At 41.0% G+C, this 22,324-nt stretch overlaps 1 protein-coding gene across 2 annotated transcripts in view; it reads right to left on the bottom strand.

Annotated features, from left to right (window-relative positions):
* Arhgef9 (Cdc42 guanine nucleotide exchange factor 9) overlaps window positions 1–22,324 on the bottom strand; it is a 307,395-nt gene that overhangs the window by 150,199 nt on the left and 134,872 nt on the right. Inside the window, exon 1 of one of the 2 annotated variants that reach the window (XM_005371537.3) lies at window positions 8,997–9,468. The exons of the other annotated variant lie outside the window; for it this stretch is intronic. Coding sequence (XP_005371594.1) covers window positions 8,997–9,026 — 30 coding nt within the window. The 5' untranslated portion in view covers window positions 9,027–9,468. Of the gene's footprint in view, window positions 1–8,996; window positions 9,469–22,324 lie in introns of those variants that run through there. 2 annotated transcript variants of the gene reach the window in all.

Below are 22,324 nucleotides of genomic sequence, written 5' to 3'. Positions count from 1 at the left end.
CCCTCCCTTCAGACAGACTCTGGACTAGATTCAGATATTCAGCATCTACTTCAGCATATTATCACTGAAGCAAACAATCAAGGCTGTCACTGAGTACCAGAACAAGCACAGTGAAAGACTGAATCCATCTTCCAGAAATGGCTTTTCACATTAACCCTGGAGACTGGGTCTCTCTTAAGCCTTCCCCCCACAAAACAAAAAGCTACTCAACGCTATCAGAAATGGATCTATCAAATCCTTCTAATGTCTCCAACTACACTCAAACTGCAAGGCCTATCACTATGCATTGGGGGGGGGGCATAATTAAGACCGCTTCACCCACAAGAAGCTCAAAAAAGCTATTCTTGGGAGGCTCTTGGTTCTTGGAGATCTGTCCACTCTTCTAGAGAAACCTAAGACTCTTCCATGACATCCCCAGACCCCAGTAAGGAGCCAAGACTCACTCTGTCACTTTTCTGAGTTTTGCAATATACTTTTATAACCTTCTCTTCTCCTTCCTTTGCCATCTTACAGAATCCTACTCAGTTTAGAGAGTTCGTGTTAGACCAGTTTCTACAGGGAGACTTGTTCAACTATTCCTGGGCGTAGGTCATCATGTGCCTTGAGTTATACTATATTGGGGCCTTTTCACTAGCATTTCACTCATAACCTCTATCTTAAAACCAACCCTTTAACCCCCCTCCAAACCATTCCTTTGCCTTTCCTGAGTCCAAGGCGCTGAAAATCTCACCTGGATATCATTCTTTTATCCAAATAGCCATGACTCTCCTGATGTTCTCTCTCCTGACCCTCCTCCCCTATATTTACACATCTCCTGGCCTGAAAATCTCCTCCCAGATCTCACAGGAAGGACTTGGACTCTTGACTTCTCTAGCACAGTTCTTGTTTTTAACTTAGCTCTGGGACTGGTGCGTTCCTGGTCACAAGCCACAAAGCCCTCAGGAAAGTCAAATGTTACCATCCTCACCAACGCCTGCCTCCCACCAACGAGGACTGATTTACTCTCCAAGCAATGTCACACTTCTGCCCTTGAACTCCTACAACTACTAGCTCCTCCCCTCCCCAGAATTCTCAAATCTCTTATGCTTTATAGTCTTACGACTGTATGACAGATCAGCAATGCCAAACAGGTCCCCAGATACGAATTCACTGCTTCACAGTTCGGAATCATTTCCAGAAGGCAAGAAATATTCACTCCCTCGTCCATTATTTGCCTTTGCTGATATGTCAAGGTTAGAGGAGAGGACAAAACGGTCAAAAATACCAAAAAAGGTCAAAAATAAGAAGAAAAATTCACCACTCTTTAGTAGACAGATCCGAACTGCTTGAAGCATAACCCAGTGATTTGTGATGTTTTATGCAAACAATCAGAGCCTAACTTATAATGGTTCCTTGAGGGAAAGGCACCTCAAATGGCTAATCTCAAGAAGGGCAAGTGGTGTTATAAATATTACTGCCACAAAATAACGAGCGCCCCTTGAACTCTTTTTAGATAGATCCCACACAAATGGCCCAGGAGGCAAGACTAAATCCTTTCTCCCAACTGCTACAAAGGCCTCCATTCAGCGATTTTCATTCCTATTCATCCACACCCCTCAGAATTTGCCTACATGCTCTGGCCGCAGTATGTATTATGCTTTAAAACCTTTATAACGATTCTAGTCTGGCAAATAATTTTATACCCCGCCCTCCACTTTAGGCTCATCATTCCCACCCTGATCTGTGGGTCTGATCTAGGTTCGGATACCTAAAAAGACGATTCAAGTTCTGTTTCCACCTCTCACTTCCCCGGCTGTATGTCATTTTAAGACTCTTAGTTCATTGTGTCTCCTGTCAGATAGATACTACTCAACTGTCAAGAGTGCTTCTCAATCCCAAGTTCAATATACAGATCACCAACTTCCTACTAGATAGCTACAACTCAAGATTGTCCAGATATCAGACTCAACACCTGGGCTCAGCCTCAGACTATGTTGGCCCTCTGCCTTCTCTAGCCCTTCCCCAAAGGCTGCTCACTCCTCCAGTTTGCATTGCTCATCTCAGTGAAGAACGCCACCCTCCACTTGGTTTCACAAGAATACTCTTGTCGCTGGAAGCAAAGTAGAACAAGATATATCATGACAGCTTCTCTGCTATCATTAGCAACAGGTTTTGTCTCACAATCTAATCCTATGCAGCCTGTAATTCCGTACATCTCTAACTGGCAGACATACAGGTAAAGTCATCATGACAGTGACTGCAGGTATCACCTAACATCCATCTCTTCTTCGTGTCAGAAATCCCAGTCACAAGTTTTTGGTGTAAACTTTGCCAAGCAACGTAAATTATAGCGTCATTTAGTTTCCACTGCAGATCAGAGCAGTCATAGTGCAGGTTTTCAATGACGTGCAAGGAAAAGTATCAATAGGACTTGGGAGAAGATACCTTCATTCTTTTCCTCCTCTTCTGCTCTTCTAAAGTGTGGGTATGAGTAAGTTTCTGGAGCTTCAGCACTTCCTGGACCAGGAAGAGTAGCATGCTATGAATACTGGAACAGAGGAATCTTAAAAGACTCCCTGAATCTGCTCTACTGGCCCGCGGATGCTTATCTCCTCATTTCTTGTGTGGAAAAATAAAACTCTCTGTGTTTGAAGCCAATGAAGATGCATCTCTGTAACTCATAGCAGGATCAAATACTGTTAAACTTACAGTAAACTGATCATTTTATTTTGTCTATACAAAGCATACTACAAACCCAAATGCTATGACTTGCAGTGTCACAAGGATTCGACAAGGAATTCATCTATAAGAAAGAACTCTGTCGTTTTCTTTAAAGCAGAAGCAAAATGAGCATTGGGCAATGGGGGGTGAAGAACCCTTGGAATGGACAGTATCAGTATACAGTATCTACAGAGAATTTTTTAAAGATTTAAAGTTAAAGTATATTTTGTTACCACTATGCACCAGCAACATAAGCAACTGCAGTACAAAACAATCTTCCCTTTAAAAGGTGTGTAGCTGGTCAAAATATTAAAACAATGGTTGTTTTGACACACATATGTATAGTATATATACATATATACTATATGTATGAAATATATATAGTATTTCAAACTACCATCTTTAATTACTCATCCTTTTCTTTTTTTTTTATTTATTTATTTATTTTTTAAATCTTTCTGTCTCTTCCCCGCCCCCGCCTCCCATTTCCCTCCCCCTCCTCCAATCAAGTCCCCCTCCCTCCTCAGCCCAAAGAACAATCAGGGTTCCCTGCCCTGTGGGAAGTCCAAGGACCATCCACCTCCATCCAGGTCTAGTAAGGTGAGCATCCAAACTGCCTAGGCTCCCACAAAGCCAGTACGTGCAGTAGGATCAAAAACCCACTGCCTGCTCTTCCAAAGGTCCTGAGTTCAATTCCCAGCAACCACATGATGGCTCACAACCATCTGTAATGAGGTCTGGTGCCCTCTTCTGGCCTGCAGACATACACACAGACAGAATATTGTATACGTAATAAATAAATAAATAAATAAATAAATAAATAAATAAATAAATATTAAAAAAACGCATTGCCATTGTTCTTGATTTATTTGGTTTCTAGCCATAAATAAAGGACATTGAGCCTATAATTAGTGATCCTAGAGAAGCTAAATAAGAAGGAGAACCCAAAGAAAAACATATAGGCATCTTCCTGAATATTAACCTTCATCAGGTGATGAAAGGGGACAGAGACAGACCCACATTGGAGCACCAGACAGAAATCTCAAGGTCTAAATCAGGAGCAGAAGGAGAGAGAGCACGAGCAAGGAACTCAGGACCGCGAGGGGTGCACCCACACACTGAGACAATGGGGATGTTCTATTGGGAACTCACCAAGGCCAGCTGGCCTGGGTCTGAAAAAGCATGGGATAAAACCGGACTCGCTGAACATAGCAGACAATGAGGACTACTGAGTACTTATCCCTTTCTAACATTCTACTTTACGGGAAAGTCATCGTTCCCTCCATGGTGGTCAGTTTCTGTTAAACCACCTGGAAAAATGTACCCTCAACTGACAAACTGCCTCCATCACATTGCCTATAGGCATGTCTGTGAGGAATTTTCTTGATTAATCACTGGTATGGGAGGGCCCAGCTCACTGTAGGTGGTGCCACTCCTAGGTTGGTGGTTCCGCGATGTGTTAAAAAAAGCAAGTTGAGTGTGCCATGGGGAGTAAATTATTCTGCAGAGTTCCTTCAGTTCTCCACCTCCAGGTTCTCGCCATGAGTTCCCGCTTTGGCTTCCCACAATAATGAACTATAACCTGTAAGCCACATCAACCTTTTACTTACCCAGGTTGCTTTTGGCCAGTGTTTTATGAGAGCAACAGAGAAGCAAACTAGGACACTCCCACACACAAACAGAATTAACTACATATGCTCATTTGGTTCTTTCATTTTATTAAGGTTCAGAATCATTAAAGGTATTTCTAGATGCATTTATAAAATCCGCAATTCCTCTTGTACTCTATGTTTTGGATTTTAAATGTGGGTTTGAAATAAACAGTGAGACCACAGTGATTATGAAGACAAAGAAACAGAACATGACATTTCTGTTACTCTATATGATCAACTCGGGAAATTCGTTTGTGTTTTTAAATCTTAAAGAACAAGACAAAGCTAGGTATAGGGTATAATATCTTTGTTTCATGGCACACAGGTGATAACTCTGAATTCATATTTCTTTAAAATAGAAATGCATTGTTCATTTCCATTAATTGTTTTAAAATTAAAGAACAAATTATGAAAATGAAGAATAGCGCTGATCATTGCATGATTATTACTGAATATAATTTTGTCATACAGAAGAAAATATTAAAAATTGATTTAGCTGGGTGGTAGAGGTGTAGACCTTTAATCCCAACATTCAGGAGACAAAGGCTGGTAGATCTCTGTGAGTTCAAGGTAAGTTTGGTCTACAGAGTGAGTTCCAGGACATCCAGAACTATACAGTGAAACCCTGTCTCAAAATTTTTTTCATTCATTCTAGATACCATACCAAATTTCCAAACCATTAATATTATACTTAATTTTCTTGGAAGATCAGAAATCAAAGCTAATTGACTGAAATGCTAACTAAAACCAAATCTCTATTACCTACACTCGTGGTTAGGAGTCCAACCCAAATCATTCAAATCATTGATTTTTATATGAAATACGCTTGTATGTATATAGTTATTCTTTGTTCTTTCTAACCCAAGTCTCATCCATCTGAGTGCCTCAATAGGTAATAAAAAGAAGACAAACCATTTACAAATTATACTGGCAACACTCCTTTCATCATACACATCATCTCTACCATTATCCTCATGAGCCAAACCATCATTCTCTCTAATCTGAACTACTGAAATAGCATCTTCACAATTCTTGTCCTTACCCCACTATCATCTAGTCTTCAGATAAAATATAAGTCAGATCAGGACCCCCATCAACTCAAAAGCTTTCAATGTCTCATACCAGTCATAAAAAAATCCCCATATCATTTATTGATCTATTTTCGTTTTCTTTCTGATTTCATCCAACATTTTTCTCCACTTACTAATTCCTTACCTGCTGTATTTTGTTTCTTAAACAAGCCAGTTAGATTTTCTTCTGGTTGGTCCTTATATCTAGCATCCTCTTCTAAATATGCATATGGACCTTAAGTTCTTTCGTATTTTTATTTAATTGTTCCTTAACCATAAAGGGTTTGACTGATCTAATATATCATCCCATTCTCATCTCTGTTCTGTTTTCCTGAGTGCTTAACACATCTTGTCATATTATATACTATTTTCTGTGACTGGTTTGTTATCCCCCATCAACCTACTAGATTGTAAACTTCCTAAGCATAATTTGTAATTTATTTTTGTTCATTGCTCTTTTCTGTAACACATCTATGCAAATTCATAGCAGATAGCCTAACATTTTTTAAGTAAATCAGTGTCTACAATAACACCTTGAAAATAAAGGTACTTCTATTCATGGATAAGGATAATAAGAAAGGCATAAAAATCAGGCCTTTAATCGTAGACTTGTGACTCTACACAGAATGTTATTTTCATTCTAGACATAATCTGTATTTCAGTGACAACTATCATTTCCGGAGGAAGCTATAAATCGGCGTGCTGAACAATTTATCATCCAACATGAACTCACAGTTAAACATCCTGCATCCACTAAAAGACAGCAATTTCCGTAAACTCTTTAAACTCTTCAACAATATCTTAGGAGTTACATGGTAACACGTGAGTTAATTTACAGCTCTCAAATGTGGAGAAAAATTCAATGTGTAGTGTAAATAAAAGGGCCATATTACAAAATGGTGACCACATATTACTCCCCATTTTCTCTCACAATCCTTACTAGTTTACTTTTTTTATTTAAAAAGGTTTTCATACAATATATTTTGATCATATCCTTCCCCTCCCCCAACTCCTCTCAGACACTTCCCAACTCCCTACCCACCCAAATTTGTTTTCTCTCCCTCCTCAACAAAAACCACAAAAAGAAAATAAAACAAACAGAAAAATAAAACCTGCACAGATTCAAACCAAACAAAATTCCAGCACTGAGAAGGAATTTCGGACATAGACTTCTACCCCTAACCAAGAAGCTGAAGTTGACACCTGCTGGGAAAGAGAAAATCCATTTTTTTTCCAGTAGAGCATCACTGGGCATATCAATATCAATCCAGAGCAAGTCCTGTGCCCAGGAATAGTTAGTTGGTTTACTAGTTAACTTTTTTTTTTTTTTGGTTTTTCGAGACAGGGTTTCTCTGTGGTTTTGGAGCCTGTCCTGGAACTAGCTCTTGTAGACCAGGCTGGCCTCGAACTCACAGAGATCTGCCTGCCTCTGCCTCCTGAGTTCTGGGATTAAAGGCGTATGGCACCAATGCCTGGCTACTAGTTAACTTTTATCCAACATTTACAGGAAGGAATGTTGATGGTCATTAATAATCTTATTTGAGAGAGAGAAACATTCCCAACAGCAAACACCATGGTAAAGACTAAAGGTTTTCTGCCTCCCTGGCTAAAATAATAGTATATCACCCTCTATCAAGTGGCTAGGTAAATGCTTTGTTGGTGGTGGTTTTTCGAGACAGGGTTTCTCTCTGTAGCAGTCTGGCTGTACTGGAACTTGCTTTGTAGACCAGGCTGGCCTCAGATTTACAGAGATCTGCCTGCTTCTGCCTCCCAAGTACTGGGATTAAAGGCATGTACCACCATGTTTAGCTGGTAAATGCTTTTATCATAGAATAGTCATCACTTTGGTCCCCTAAAATCTTATTGAGTTTTTTTCCTCACCAAGCAACCTTTAATCCCATAGTGATATGCGAATATGTCATTGGCTTCTTTTAAAATTGGGAAAAGTTCAAATTCTCCATCAATCTAATCTGTCTCCAGCACATGGTTGTGAGTCCTGACATGCCAATCCATTTGGAAGAGGAGGGAACTCTCGCCCAGCCCCAGCTGCCACAAATGACAGAACTTGCATGGAATTTTTCAGGCAACTGTTACAGCATTTGCTCCTACTGGAGAGTCTTTCCCTGATTCATTCTTTTCTACCTTCCTCAGCACCATCTGAAACAGTAATTGGCCGAATGCTAAGGAAGGACAGTGAAGGAGAGTCAGGAGACTCCAATTTACCTCCAAAGAGTTTGTGGCCTTGAGCAAATCTGTTCCATTCTCTGTGTCCTTTGGTGTGCTGGCTAGACTCCAAGGACTCTAATATCTTTACCTGCTCTCACTTTTACTGGTTCTACAAACATTTGATTTAGCCTTGTGAGTCCCCAGGGAAGGAGAGAGTTCTGGGGAAAGGAACTAGGTAAGCCCTTGTATTTAATGACAGAAACTAGCTGCCTTTAAGAACTACTGAAAGAGGAGAGCCTGAGAAAACCCCAAGGAAGGGAGAAGGGGAGTTCCCTTGCATACATTCCTAGCCCACACCAGATTCTCTCCTTCCTTTAAGAGTAGAAACAAAAAAAGGAGTTCAAGATCAATTTGTGTGTGTGTGTGCTCAATTGCTTCGGGCTCTCTTGCTTTTGCTGCAGATTGTGGGTGGCAGTGCAGAAGTATGTGCTGACACCGGCACCAGCGCCTGCTGACCCAACCCAACTGCCCTCCAATACCCCCTGTCAGTACTGAATACAAAGTCATTGTGGCCTTCCACTCCCCAGTGCCCCTAACCAGACTTGGACTGTCCCCAGCTGATTCAGAGAAGCCTCAAGATTCGGGCACCACTTCCTCTCTGCAAAGGGAAGTCATTTCAAGGTCTCCAGGTATAAAAGGGATCACCATGGCATAAAATGAGCTGAAGATGATACTAAACACACACCCACACATACAAACAAAAGCACACACTCCTTCCATCGGTGGGGGGTCTGTTTGTTGAATTCCCATTTAGAGGATGAGGGTTTCTGTAGCATCTCTCCTTGACAAAGCCCTAAATGTGGACTGGGTGAGACCATCCCAGGCAAGGATGCTTTGCAGGTCTTTCCCAGATAGCTTCCACCTGGGTAGTTCTGGGCCCTAGAGCTGGCTAGGGGGTGACAGGTACGCACAACCTAGTTAAGGAGGTCATGCAGCTAACCTATAAAGCTCTCTATAATCCTTGGTTCTGTGGCTGCTCCCCTCAACCCCTTGCCAGCCTGCTTTCATCCTGAGAGTTTTACTGTAAGACCCTTGCCTCTTTGGCATCCCAGGTGTTACCTGGGATGCTCTTGGCCACTTCATCAATCCCCCAGTTTGAGCCTACCCCAGCCTGGGAGGGCGGCAGAAATGTCTGGGGGAGGGGGGATGGGAGGGGTCTTTACAGGTCTGTCAGGCAAGCAGAGACTCCTAAAATGGCTACAGGAAGCTCATTGGTGTCTGAAGGACAGTGGCGAGGGCGGTGGGCAGAGGTATGGGGGCTCCTGGTGTGGAGGTTAATTTGAGGGGTTTGCGGTTGGATTGGAGGATTAGGGCTCATGCAGGGAAAACTAGAGCTACGTGCACTCACCATTCCCGATCCGCCTCTAATCCACTGCATGGTGTCCACGAAGTCCAGCTTCTGTGAGGCTGGGCGGCTGGCGCGGGTTGTCGCGGGCTCACTGGGAGGTAGGGCTGGGCTGGAGGAAGCGAGAGCCCCAGCGCCCCCTCCGCCTCCCCTCCTCCACGGCTCTACAGCCGAATCCCCTCAGCCTGACCTAGCCTTCAGTTAGGTTGTTTCTTGCCGGCGTGCGGGCTGTGCTTCTCCACCCTGCGGCTTCCCAGGGGGCTTGACAGGAAGGAAACACGCAACTGGGGGAGGGGGTCCCAGTGAGCCGCCTTTGTCTTCCTCCAAGGCTTGCAAACTGAGGGGTTGGATGCAAGCGAAAATATAGGGGGAATAACCTCCGCCAAGGGTAAGGCAGCTGCCACCCCTGCCTGCCCTCCTGCTGCTCTCGATTTATATGCAGTTTATTGTGGGGCTTCCCAATTATGTTGACTCAGCGGAAAGTCTTCTCCAAAGTTGCAAAAGGTGTTGGGACAGTCTCTAAATATTAAGATCCTGGCCCACTGAAACCATGACAGTGACTTCTCACGCCTCTCTCCCTAAGCCCTTCTTCTGTGTATTGTCCTGGTGCCCTCTCTCTAGAGTCTAATCTCTTGCGCTTTTATCTGCATTACTTTCACTTCTCAGAATAACCGTGGAAAAGCAAGCATCATTATCTCCATTGTACAGAAAAATAAAAGGCGGTTTGAAAGAGGGAAGGAACCTGTATATGGTCACATAAAAAATAAAGCTCTGACTTTACCCTCTGCAGCAGCTTTCCAAACTTCTTTCAGCTCACTGTGTTCTCTCCCCCCACCTCTCTTTCACACACACACACACACACACACACACACACACACACACACACACCATTCCAGTAGTCTCCTTTGTATCTTCAGGAATATAGTGGGGAGTCTAAATGATGGATGAATTTTCCCTTTACTTATTTGGCTGAGAATGATAAAAACGTTTATCAACAGAAACTGCCCACCTTTTCATGACGCCCACTCTGGGCAATGAAACCTGCCCTTTTACATCTGCTGAGAGTTGAGGTTGTCAGTTCCAATCACACCCATTATTATTCTGTCTCATCTTCCATAACTCTGTGAGGTGAACAAAATGGAGTTTCCATTTCTCCCTCTGTTATATGCATGTACACTGAAGACTGAAAGACATCTCTGCCCAAAGTAACACAGAAAAACAAGAATCCAGGGTTCCTGGCTTGCCCCATAATATAGGTTGTACTGGTTGCAGCTGCAGTAAGATAGAATTTAAAAGTGTGATAATAGAAAGAAGCTCCTGGAGGATATCGTCATGAAGCCATCACTAGCATGGTACACACATAGACTTTTTGACCTCTCCTTAGTAAACTGCTCATTTTATCCAACTCACTGTTTGCAGCAGTCACAGTTGGCTGAAGACTAAAGCTTTGCTATGACCCCAGGCACTGGAGGCATACACACAGAAGTGGAAGCTCAGTTGCCCTTTGCCTGGGAATCTTGAATTAAATGGGGCTTGGTTTGAATAACCTATCAGTTTCCTCCCACATCTGGAAGTCCAGGGATCAGTGATTCTACAGTGTCTCATCATTTTCTCACCCATGGGTCTTCATTTGTGCTGTGTCTTAGATATGCCTTGCCTGCCAGCCAGCTTGTCTGCCAGCTCATTGAGATTATCATGATTCTGTTAAGAGATGCAAATGGCTGTGCAACCTGTTGGGAGCTTCCCACGAATGCCATCAGAGATGAGTCCTACCTCATTCCCACTTAATATTGTCAGTTGAGAGGGATAACTTTTATTTCCTGGTTGTACAGATAAAATTGTCCCTACTGATGACAAAATTTTAGGTTGAAGTCCAAACCCTTAATACTGCAAACTGTTATTGTATTTGGATGTAGGGTCTTTAATGGTGTAAATAGGTTAAAACGAAACCATTAGGGTGCTCCTTTATCCAGCATATTCAATGACTTTATGATGAGGAAATTTGCACAGAGACAAGTAGAGGGTGAGGACCATGTGGAAACCCATCTATAAGCCCAGGAGAGACCGGAAGAAATCAAAGTTGACTTTGAACTCAATTTTCTGGCTCCCAAGATTATAAGAAAGTTAAGTTCTGATAAGCCACTAATCTGTGGTTCTTTGGTTATGGCAGCCATAGCTAATGAGTGAGCTGGATATATGTATGTTTTTCTATCTAGTCATTTACCTGGAATTATATTTATTTTTAATCTTCAATATTTTGAAAGAGGCAATAATAAGTTCCTGACCTTGGTATTTTCTACAACACCAACACTGAGTGGCACATAAGATGTACAACTGATTGATTTTAGTTTTTATTTTACTGTTATTGTTTGTGTGTGTGGTGTGGTGTGTATGCGTGTGTATGGTGTGTGTACATTAGTGTGGCTGAGTGGAATTGGGAGTAGGGAGGAACACCTCAAACCTATGACTCCGGATAGTGCATGAAGTACAGTAGGAGAAAAAAGTGGTAAAATTGGGAGTACAAAGGGAGCTAAATATGGAAGCACACACCTGCATTCCCAGTGCTTGGGAAGAAGAAACAGAATTGCCACAACTTTGACACTAGCCCAGTCTATAAAGCTATAATCCAGCTAGGATTACGTAATACGATCTTACGAAACTCAACTGCTAAAGACACCATGTACTTATGTCACAGAACATGGAGCTATCAAGCTGTGACTGACCTGAATGCTTCATTTCACTGGCTAGCTTTTATAAATGCTGGAAGGTGCTATGTACGCTACTAGAAGAGCAAAGTGATCACCAGTTTTACCCAGCTTTAAGCCCTGTGACTTAACAACAATGATTGACCTGGAAAGACTCATCCGCGAGGACAGTAATGATACAAACATCATGGGGGTAACCAACAACCTTCTGATTGTACTTCAATCCCACTACAGAGGATTGGCACCATTAAAGTCCAAGAAGCTGTGGTTAAACATGTCACTAGTCCCAGAGGAAAACCTCCTACTGTTATTTTGCGAAATGGACATAGTATTAAAGCATTCCTAATATGATGATTAACAGAGACCAACTACTGGCCAAGTTACAAAGATACTGTGGAATATTACCATCGAAGACTATATAACTATATGACACCCTCACCTCCAAAAGGTCAGACACACGATAGAAGAGAAAGAAAAAGGAGTGCAAGAGCCAGAGTCTGTGGATGAATACAGTGCCCTATGGGATCAACAGGGCAGCTGCCCATGTGAACTCACAGAGATTGTGACAGTATGCACAAGCCCCATGAAACCTCAAATCAAACCAAATCCCAAGACGAGGGGAGGCAGGCTTGAATCCCCACCCGTAGCTGAAGAGTTGTTGGCTGTTGACAGCTGTGGGGAGGGGGTGGTCCATTTTCTTTAAGAGTATATCCCCTGATAAGTTGACCATGTTCCAGTGGAAGGCCACAAATCCAAGAACATACGTGCGGCACAGATTCAACTGGAAGAATGAAAACAAAGGTGGGTGGTTCTAGGAGGAGTTCAGAAGGGAATTAATATGATCAAAATATATTACATGAAATTATTATTAAAGAATTACTGATTTTTAATTTAAAACATTTTTTAAATTGGCTATAGACAGGATTATTTTGGGGGTACAAGGCTGGTGAAGCCAGGGGACCTTTAAGGGGAGATAGTCTACAGCTTTCGCCAGATTCTTTTAGACATTTTTTTTTGAAATTTCTTTTTTTTTTCTTTTAGACATTTTTATGTGAACTTTTAACATTCATAAAAAGCAAACAGATTCGTGAACTCTCATTTACCCTTCTGGCATTTACCTCCCAGAAAGATTTTCAAGAAAATCCACATAAATTTGTTATGTAGCAGTTTCATTCAAGATTAAAACTTTCCAGAAAATCCATCTTTGAGGGAAACTTCTTAAGGCGTACAATGAAAAAGGAAAGTGAAACAACAGGCTAGTGTAGAATAGGATGCTTACAAGGAGGTGAATGAAGCAACAGGATACTTTAGAATACAATGTTTACAAGGAGGTGAAACAATAACATGTCCTGCAAGAAAACTCATTAAGATGGGACATAACACAAATATCTTCAGGAGGTTCCTGAAACTGACCAGATCCACTAGGCCCTTCCCTCCTCCCCCCCACCCCCAAGAGTATAAAAGCATTAACCATGGCTGAGAGTCTCTTTGCAAACTGAGTTGCTTAGAAGAGGCTAAGAATGAACAGCATGGAAAAGAAAAACCAAATGAACCAAGCAGGCTAAAAGAAGCAGGGACCAACCAAGCTGCCCAGAAAAAGCAAAGACCAGCGGAGCTGCTTAGAAGAGGCCCAGATCATCTGAGCCACTGGGATAAAACACTCTCCAACCTGTTAAGGTACTTGCAAATTGTGTAGTGTACCCCAGGTTTCTGACTTGAGTGAACTCTCACCCATCAGGGAATGCACTTTTTTGTGATGGCAGATGGTCCGATCATGTAAGTAATCCCCCTCACCCAAGTTTCTGTAAGTAATCCCAATAAAACTCATTAGTTCACCAAGTTGGACTTTGGTGGTATCATGCTTTGATCAGTTCCCTATCTGGGGTAAGTAGACCACAGATATTCATGTCTCCCCAGGCGTAGCATCACTCAACAGTATCTTATCTTTTTAGTCTCAAATCAGTCTAGGAGTCTCTCAAAGATTTAAACATATCACACTGCAAATGAAGCTGAAGTTGATAGTTAGCATCACCAATTTTCCAGGGCTCCGAATCCGGTTTAGTTATATCAGGTATGTTATAACCAACTGCAACTAACAGATGCTTCTGATGACAAAAAAGACATAGGTGCCCCATTGTTAAAAGATACCAAAGTATAGAACAATCAAATGTAACATATTATGCTGAATTGGATTTATTATGGCCTGAATATTTATATCTCCTCAAAATTCACATGTTGAAATCCTAGACTTGAGGGTCATGCATGGTATCTGGAGGGGGAGTCCTTTGGAAACTGATTTGTTCATAAGATTAGAGGCATTGTAAAAAGGAATATGTCTTTATGACACAACTCAAATTATTTTTTTCACTGTCTCAACAGGAGCGGTGACAAGCAAGCCAGAAAGTAGACTTAACGAGAAAATGAATGTTCTACATCTTAATCTTTGGCATCCCAACCTCTAGAAATATAAGTGAAAGATTTCTGTTGTTTATAAGTTCACTCAAAATCATTATATACATTGCTATTTATTCTTACAATTTATAAATTCAAGTTTATATGGTCAAGCACAGTGTGCTAAGCACAGATGCTGTTTTAGTGAACACGATGGACACAGTCTGTGTACTCATTGCTATTCAATAGAAAAATAAAAAAGGTAAATAACAGCACAACTATAGACAGGGAGAAGTATGATGAAAGAGAAAAAATTTTTCAAAAGCTGCAATATGACATTTTAAATAATGTCTAAAGGCCCAAATCAAGTCAGCCATATAAAAGGCAAGGGGAAAGTATTCTGTGCATAGAAAATAAATATATATATATACACACGTTTAAACAACTAGACTGTCTTGTGAAGTCTCAGGTAGTAGAAGCACAAAAGGCTGGAAGCTAAGATATATATATATATATATACACACGTTTAAACAACTAGACTGTCTTGTGAAGTCTCAGGTAGTAGAAGCACAAAAGGCTGGAAGCTAAGAGATAAAAGGAAAGTTCTAAGAGACAAATTTGACAGAATCTAGGCCATGTAAACCATTGAAGGGCATGGAAAGAGAATTTAGACTTAGGGCTGACAAGATGGCTAACTAGATACTGCTAAGTCTGATGAACAAAGTTTAATCTTGGGGTCCCACAGGATGGAAACAGAGAACCAATTCCTGTCAGTTTCCCTCTGACATCCAAAAAAGACCACAGCACAAGAACACACACAAATAAGCAGAGTAAAAACATCTTTTAAATAACAACAACAAAAAGCGGGTGAGGTCTGCCTTCCAAATGTTTCCTTTGGGGCACAAGTGTCATTGCTCCCACAGAGCACTAGGGAAGCAGGAATATTAAACATTCAGGGGTCTCTCCTCAAAGGAAGAATGACCTGTTTTTTGCCCAGAAGGCTGGGAGTGAATACCGTTGACATCACTGATCTGGTGACCTTTATGCTATCTGTGAAGGCAGACCTCACCCACCTTCTGTTCTAGAGGCAGACCTCATTCAAATTACCTAGAATGTTGATCACAAATTCTTCCTTCCCTAGGTCATTATTTTAGCTCGAAGTTAATAGAACCCATCCTTAGGGAAGATACCACATGTACCGCTGACTTCTATACTCTCTGTCAGAGACCACACTAGATTCTGGGATTTTTAACTATAGAACCCACCCTTTATGTACTTTGCAAAGGACTTTTTACATAGTCACACCTTAAGCTATATTATACGCCTGCAATTGAAATGACTGTTGCCTAGAAACCTGGAATGGAATGAGTATTGTCTGGAAACTTTTCCCCAAATTGTACTCTGTTTTAAATATGCTCAAAACGAGCCACTGACGTCAGATTCTTCAAGTCTGATCCTAGGTGACAAAGTTAATCTCAATCGACTTTGCATTCTTACATCTTCATGGAGGTTAAGTAGGTGTGGGCTTTTTGGAGGTGTGTCACTGGGTGTGGGCTTTGAGGTTTCAAATGCCCACACCAAGCCAAGCCACCCTCACTCCCACCACCTGCTGCCTGCAGTAAGGATACAAAGCTCTCAGCTAGTGCTCTAGCTCCATGCCTGTCACCTTCTCCCATGATGATCATGGACTAAGCCTCTGAAAAGAAGCAAGCCCAAGAGTTGTCTTGGTTATGGTGTCTCTTCACAGCAGCAGAACAGTAACTAAGACAGATGGTGTCTATTGTTGATAGCCAGGTATGATGTTGGAGGCAGTGAAGAGATGAATCCTATTTTCTGATCTAACCAGTTAGTCTGTCTTTTTATTGGAAGAATTGAGACCATTAATACTGAACAATGTATATTAATTCATGTTGTTTGTTATGGTATTGTCTCCTTACTGAGCTTTTGGCTGACTTGTCTGGGATTATATATTCCTTGTTGTAATAAGAGCAGCGGGGTTGCTTTCCAGGCATCCGGCCGCCCCCACGGCTGGCTTTACCTGAAATAATTACACAGAAACTGTATTCTTTTAAACACCGCTTGGCCCATTTCTATCTAGCCTCTTCTAGGCTAGCTCTCGCACCTGGACTAGCCCATTTTTAATAATCTGCTGTAGCCCACGAGCTGGCTTACCAGGAATGATCTTAACCTGTGTCTGCCTGGAGTAGGAGAATCATGGCGACTCCCTGACTCAGCTTCTTTCTCCCAGCATTCTGTTCTGTTTTCTCCGCCTACCTAAGGGTTGGCCTATCAAATGGGTCTAGGCAGTTTCTTTATTAATAAGAAATCACTCCCACATCACCTTGTACCCTCTTTGATATTGTTAATTTTATCTTTGTGCCTAAGTGTCCCTTCTAGTATCCTCTATAAGGCTGACTTTGTGGACATAAATTCCTCAAATCATAGTAATTTTTCTTATCTCCTTCAATTACAACAGATAGTTTTGTTAGGAATAGTAGTTTGGGTTAGCATCTGTGGTCTTTGAGAAATTTTAGATCACTAGTTCAGGGTCTTCTGGTTTTCAAAATCTTCATTGAAAAGTCAAGTGTTATTCTAATGGGACCACCTTTATACGTGACTTCACTGTTGTCTTTCACAGGTTTTCAATATCCTCTCTTTGTTCTATACATTTAGTGTTTTGATTATTATATTATATATTAATTTTGTTCTCTAGTCCTATCTATTATGTGGTATGTATGCCTCACACCCTAATAGGCTTATGTTTTGTCAGAGTGGGTAATTTTCTTTTATGCTTTTGTAGGCAATATTTTCTGTGTCTTTTACCTGAGTTTTATTTTCTATACCTATAATTTATAGGCTTAGTCTTTTTACAGTGACCAAATTTTCTTTACATTCCATTTTTATTTTTTTCTTTGTTTATTTGTTTTTGCTTTTCTTTTTTTAAGTATTTATTTATTTATTATGTATTCAATATTCTGTCTATGTGTATGCCTGCAGGCCAGAAGAGGGCACCAGACCCCATTACAGATGGTTGTGAGCCACCATGTGGTTGCTGGGAATTGAACTCAGGACCTTTGGAAGAGCAGGCAATGCTCTTAACCTCTGAGCCATCTCTCCAGCCCCCTGTTTTTGCTTTTCTATTTAACATTTCCTTTGACTGAGTGATCCATTTCGTCAGTGTTGTCTCTGAGATCTGGTATTCTCCCTATACCATTTGATCCCATCTATTGGTAGCATTTTTCTCTGAGCTCCTGGTTTTACTTACTGAGTTTGTAATTTCACGTTTTATTTCATTTTGTTTTTTCTTCAGAGACTCAATTTTCATGTATTCAATTGTTTTCTCTATTTCATTTAAGTGTGGGGTTTTGTTGTTGTTGTTATTGTTGACACACGGTTTCTCTGTGTAGCTCTGGCTGTCCTGGAACTCACTGTGTAGATGAGACTGGCCTCGAACTCACAGAGATCTGCCTGTCTCTGCCTCCCGAGTGCTGGGGTTAAAGGCGTGCGCCACCATCATCCAGCTTGTTTGTATTTTTGCATTTCTCATTCAGGTATTTGTTCATACACTCTAAGATCCTTACATACTTACAAATTGCCATTTTGACATCATTATCTTGTGCCAGCGAGAACAAGCAGCCAAAAAGAGCAAGCTTCCTTTTTTAAAAAAATGTCCTTTATATAGGCTGCCAGCAGAAGATGTGGCCTAGATTAAAGGTGGATCTTCCCACCTGAAAAAAAATCTAAATTCAAAGTGGGTTTTCTCACTTCAAATGACTTATTTAAGAAAAATAATTCCTTTCACGTGTGTCCAGCTGTTTCGGTTTTAGGCAATTCCAGAAGTAGTCAAGTAGCCAACCCAAAATAGCTATCACACCCAACTCACAAAATACACTATGAATATTGCCTATATAGAGACAATATTCATTTTATTTAAGATATTTTAAACAAGAATATTAAAATAGCAATGAACCATGTTCAAGGCTTAACCATATGTAGCCTTAGAGTTGAACCTAGGTCCTATAAACCTGTCAATTCCATAGAACTTCACTGTTATTTATCCTGGTCCTCTGAGTATAGCATAACTATCTTTTCAGGCCAGACCAAGTAGTGCTGAGACAATTCCAGCTGAGCACTGAGGAGGAAAATACAGAGTCCCTATGGCATCTCCCCAGGATAAAGAAGCTGCGTGACATATGGAGAGTGGTAGCAGATTACAGAAGATTAAATACAGTAGTACCCTAGAGTTGTACCTTCCATCGACACCACTGTACCCAACCTTGCAGTATTTTTGGTTTTGTTTTGGGAAATGCTTTATATAAGGCATACAATCTTTCCATGCCATATTGGACCTTTCAGATATCAGTTTAGTGTCTCCTTAGCTGCTGATTTGTAAGAGCAATCAACATTTGGTGGGCTTTTGGAGATCCCGTTGAGCATCTACAAATAGTTTTCATTATATCAGACTATCCTAAGAGTGTCTGACAGGTTTAGGAAAGATTTGAGATATGGCATATGCGCAGAAGGGGTAAGGGTGGGAAGTCAGTTTACACAGGGGGCAAAGGCCAGGCAGATCTGCTAATTCTTTTGAGTATTGTAGTTGTTAAGGTTCATATGATACCTGACAGGTTCATTGAGAATATCCTTCAGTAGCCCACTCTGGTAGGTATAAAACAGCTGCAGATGTGTTTTCTTTTGAGTCCAGAATGCTCTTAAAGCACTGGTACATTTTCATGCTCTATCTTGCTCAAAATGTCCACCCTGTGTGTATTTTGGTTAAAAGTGATTCCATGTGAGATTGGGACAAAAAAAGCTCAGCATGTTTGTTTGTTTTTTGTTTGTTTGTTTTTTAAAAGAGACGAGATCCTTACCAGACAGACTAATCGGCTATGCCCATTTGTGTTGAAAGTAACTAGACTCTCAGTGATCTAGAGCTCGCAGCTTTGGAAGAAATGACCTGAACAAGCAGTCCAAACAGGGTTATAATCGTACAAAAAAAAAACAGAAAATAAGTATATAACATTTGAACAGCAGTTTCTGACTGTCCATAAAACACTGTCACGGGTGAAATCCATCACTGTAGTAATACTGAAAATAGATTATCATGTTAAAGGTTAAATTGAAGGCCTTCTAGTCAAGCCTCTCTCTGAGGTGGATAGAATTAAATTCTGCGAATGTGGCCTGGATATATACAGCAATGAGCCGTGGTGCCCACCAATCCTGTCGTTCATAGAGGCTGTGCTTGTGCCAGTGTTGTTTCAGACCCCTGAGTCCTCCCCAGAATTTGAACCAACAGCCAAGCCGTGTGTATACTGTGGCATGGTGGCATGAATATTATGGGTGCAATCAACTCTTTCCAGTTGTAGATGATTAGGTGGTACAAGAAAGAGCATTAGACAGGAATGGATGATGACATCAATTTATGTATAATCATAGACACCTTGTGAAAGGAAATGATAGCTAGTAGGGCAATTTAAAGATTTTGACCCAAAGTAATTTGCAAGAGTTAACAACAAAACACTCCCCAAAGCCATAAGGTTATTAAATGGACGTCTCATTATCAATGGTTGGCTAACTTCCTAAGAATTATTGTCCAGGGAGGTTCCTGAGGTTTCCCAAACAACACAGTCTACTGCAATTGCTCTTTGTGGCCCATCAGAAGTAGGTGGTAAGAACACATTGCTAAAGATACTACATGCTTTGCTGTAAGTCATAGAGCACTAAAGCTGGAATTAAGTCAGAAGCTCCTTCACTAGAAATTGGTGTTCCTAGTACCTGAAAGTACCATACAGCCTTGGGCAGGGGATTGCCACCAATAGTCCTACTAGGTTGTGGATCTTGTGTATTACCCTACAAACATGCCAGACAACATCTGTCTACTGTGGTACAGAAGTGTAAATACTATGGGTGCAATTGATTCCTTTCCAATTGAATTTAAGGACTATTCCAGAGGAGGTTGTGGGTTGTGGCTACAGTAGAGAATTATATCCAATCTAGATGCTAAAGAATAAGTGCCTGTTGTTATGGCATGGGTGCCCAGTTTTCAACCACAAATGGAAGAAATAATCAGACTGCTAAATCACCCACTCTAAGGCTTAGAGAAAATTTGCAAAAGAAGGGCTGAAAAGAATACAATAGCAAGAGAAAGAGCTGAAATGCTGTAGATCACTGTCCTCTAAGCACAAAGGCCCTTGTCACTTCAATCAGAACAACTTTAATTATCTAAAAGAAACCATCAACAAGATCAGGCTGGTCTGAGGATCCTTCATAGAAGGAGAGGCTGAGGAAAAGGTCATTAGACCCTCACTTTCAGACACCCCCCATTACCACCTTCTCAGCTGTCTGTCATTTTTCCCCGGGTACAAATTGTCTTAGGAGGTTCTGGGGCCTCTCAGTCACATCTAAACTGCTATATATGGCCAGGGATAGCTACGAGCAGCAGTCCAACACAGACTATGAGCTTATTTAAAGTTTTATATGGGGACGCGCAGAGGCGCGGAGAGACCGGCGCAGACACGCTGTGGACACGGGATGGTCCAAGGTAGAAACACCGAAGCCCACATTGAGAGCAGATCGCCCCACTACAATTAAATCAAAGAGGTAGGCCTTTCGTTGACGAGGTCGCTGGCGAACAGGGAGCCTGGTCCTGCTCCTGAAGACCCTTCTGAGTGGTGAGAGGGATTTTGGCCCACAGCAGGAAACGAAGCGAGGCCATTTTGTAAGGGGGGGGGGCCTGGCCAGCAGGGAAACCTGATCCTGTTTTAAAAGACCCATTAGATAGCATCGATAGAGGAGATGGGCAGGCACCAAGGCAAAAATTCACCCAACAATCTGAAAAACAACATGAAAACACCAGAATGCAATGATCTTACAACTGAAGGTCTGGAACACCCTAACACAGAAGAAGTGGAAAAAATTGACTTTATGAAAGCATTAGAGTCCCTTAAACAACATGTAAAAAATGCCCTTATAGAAATGGATGAGAAGTATAACAAAAAGTTTGAAGAAATGAGTAAATACATAAATGATACAATGGGAAACCAAGAAAAAACGATCAAACAGGTAATGGAAACTGTTCAAGAATTAAAAACTGAAATGGAAGCAAGGAAGAAAACACAAACCGAGGACCAGCTAGATATGGAAAATCTACATCAACGAGCAGAGACTAAAGAAACAAGCATAATAAATAGAATACAAGAGATAGAAGAAAGAATCTCAGATTCTGAGGACACCATAGAGAAAATTAACGCACTGATCACAGAAAACAGCAAAGCCAACAAATTCTCATCACAAAACATTCAGGAAATATGGGACACAATAAAAAGACCAAACCTAAGAATAATAGGAATAGAAGAAGGAGAAGAGTCACAGCTCAAAGGCCCAGAAAATATTTTTAACAAAATTATGGAAGAAAACTTTCCCAACATAAAGAAAGATATTCCTTTGAATATTCAAGAAGCATACAGAACACCAAATAGACTGGATCAAAAACAAAAATCCCCTCGCCATATAATAATCAAAACACAAAATATACAGATTAAAGAAAGAATATTAAGAGCTGCAAAGGAAAAAGGCCAAGTAACTTATAAAGGTAAACCGATCAGATTTGCACCTGACTTCTCTATGGAAACCATGAAAGCCAGAAGGTCCTGGATAGAGGTACTTCAGAAGTTAAGAGACCATGGATGCAAGCCCAGCCAAGCTATCGTTCACTATCAATGGAGAAAACAAGACATTCCAGGACAAGAACAAATTTAAACAACACATAGCCACAAATCAGCCTTACAGAAAGTTATAGAAGGAAAATCACAACCCAAGGAATCCAACATTGCCAACACTGCCTAAAATAACTCAGGCATCTAGTAACCCTTCACAAGCACAACGCAAAGAAGGGGGACACACAAACTCTACTACCAAAAACAATAAGAAGAACCAGAGTAAACAACCACTGGTCATTAATATCACTTAATATTAATGGACTCAATTCACCTATAAAGAGGCACAGGCTAAGAGATTGGATACAAAAACAGGATCCAACATTCTGTTGCTTACAAGAAACACATCTCAACCACAAAGACAGGCATCTATTCAGAGTAAAGGGTTGGGCAAAGGTTTTTCAAGCAAATCGGCCTAAGAAAAAAGCAGGTGTAGCCATATTAATTTCTAACAAAGTTGACTTCAAACTAAAATCAATCAGAAGAGATCGAGATGGACACTTTATACTCATAACAGGAACAA

The sequence above is a fragment of the Microtus ochrogaster genome, unplaced genomic scaffold, assembly GCF_000317375.1.
Source record: "Microtus ochrogaster isolate Prairie Vole_2 unplaced genomic scaffold, MicOch1.0 UNK112, whole genome shotgun sequence".
Lineage (NCBI taxonomy): Eukaryota > Metazoa > Chordata > Mammalia > Rodentia > Cricetidae > Microtus > Microtus ochrogaster.
This window is presented reverse-complemented; position numbering and strand designations above follow the sequence as displayed.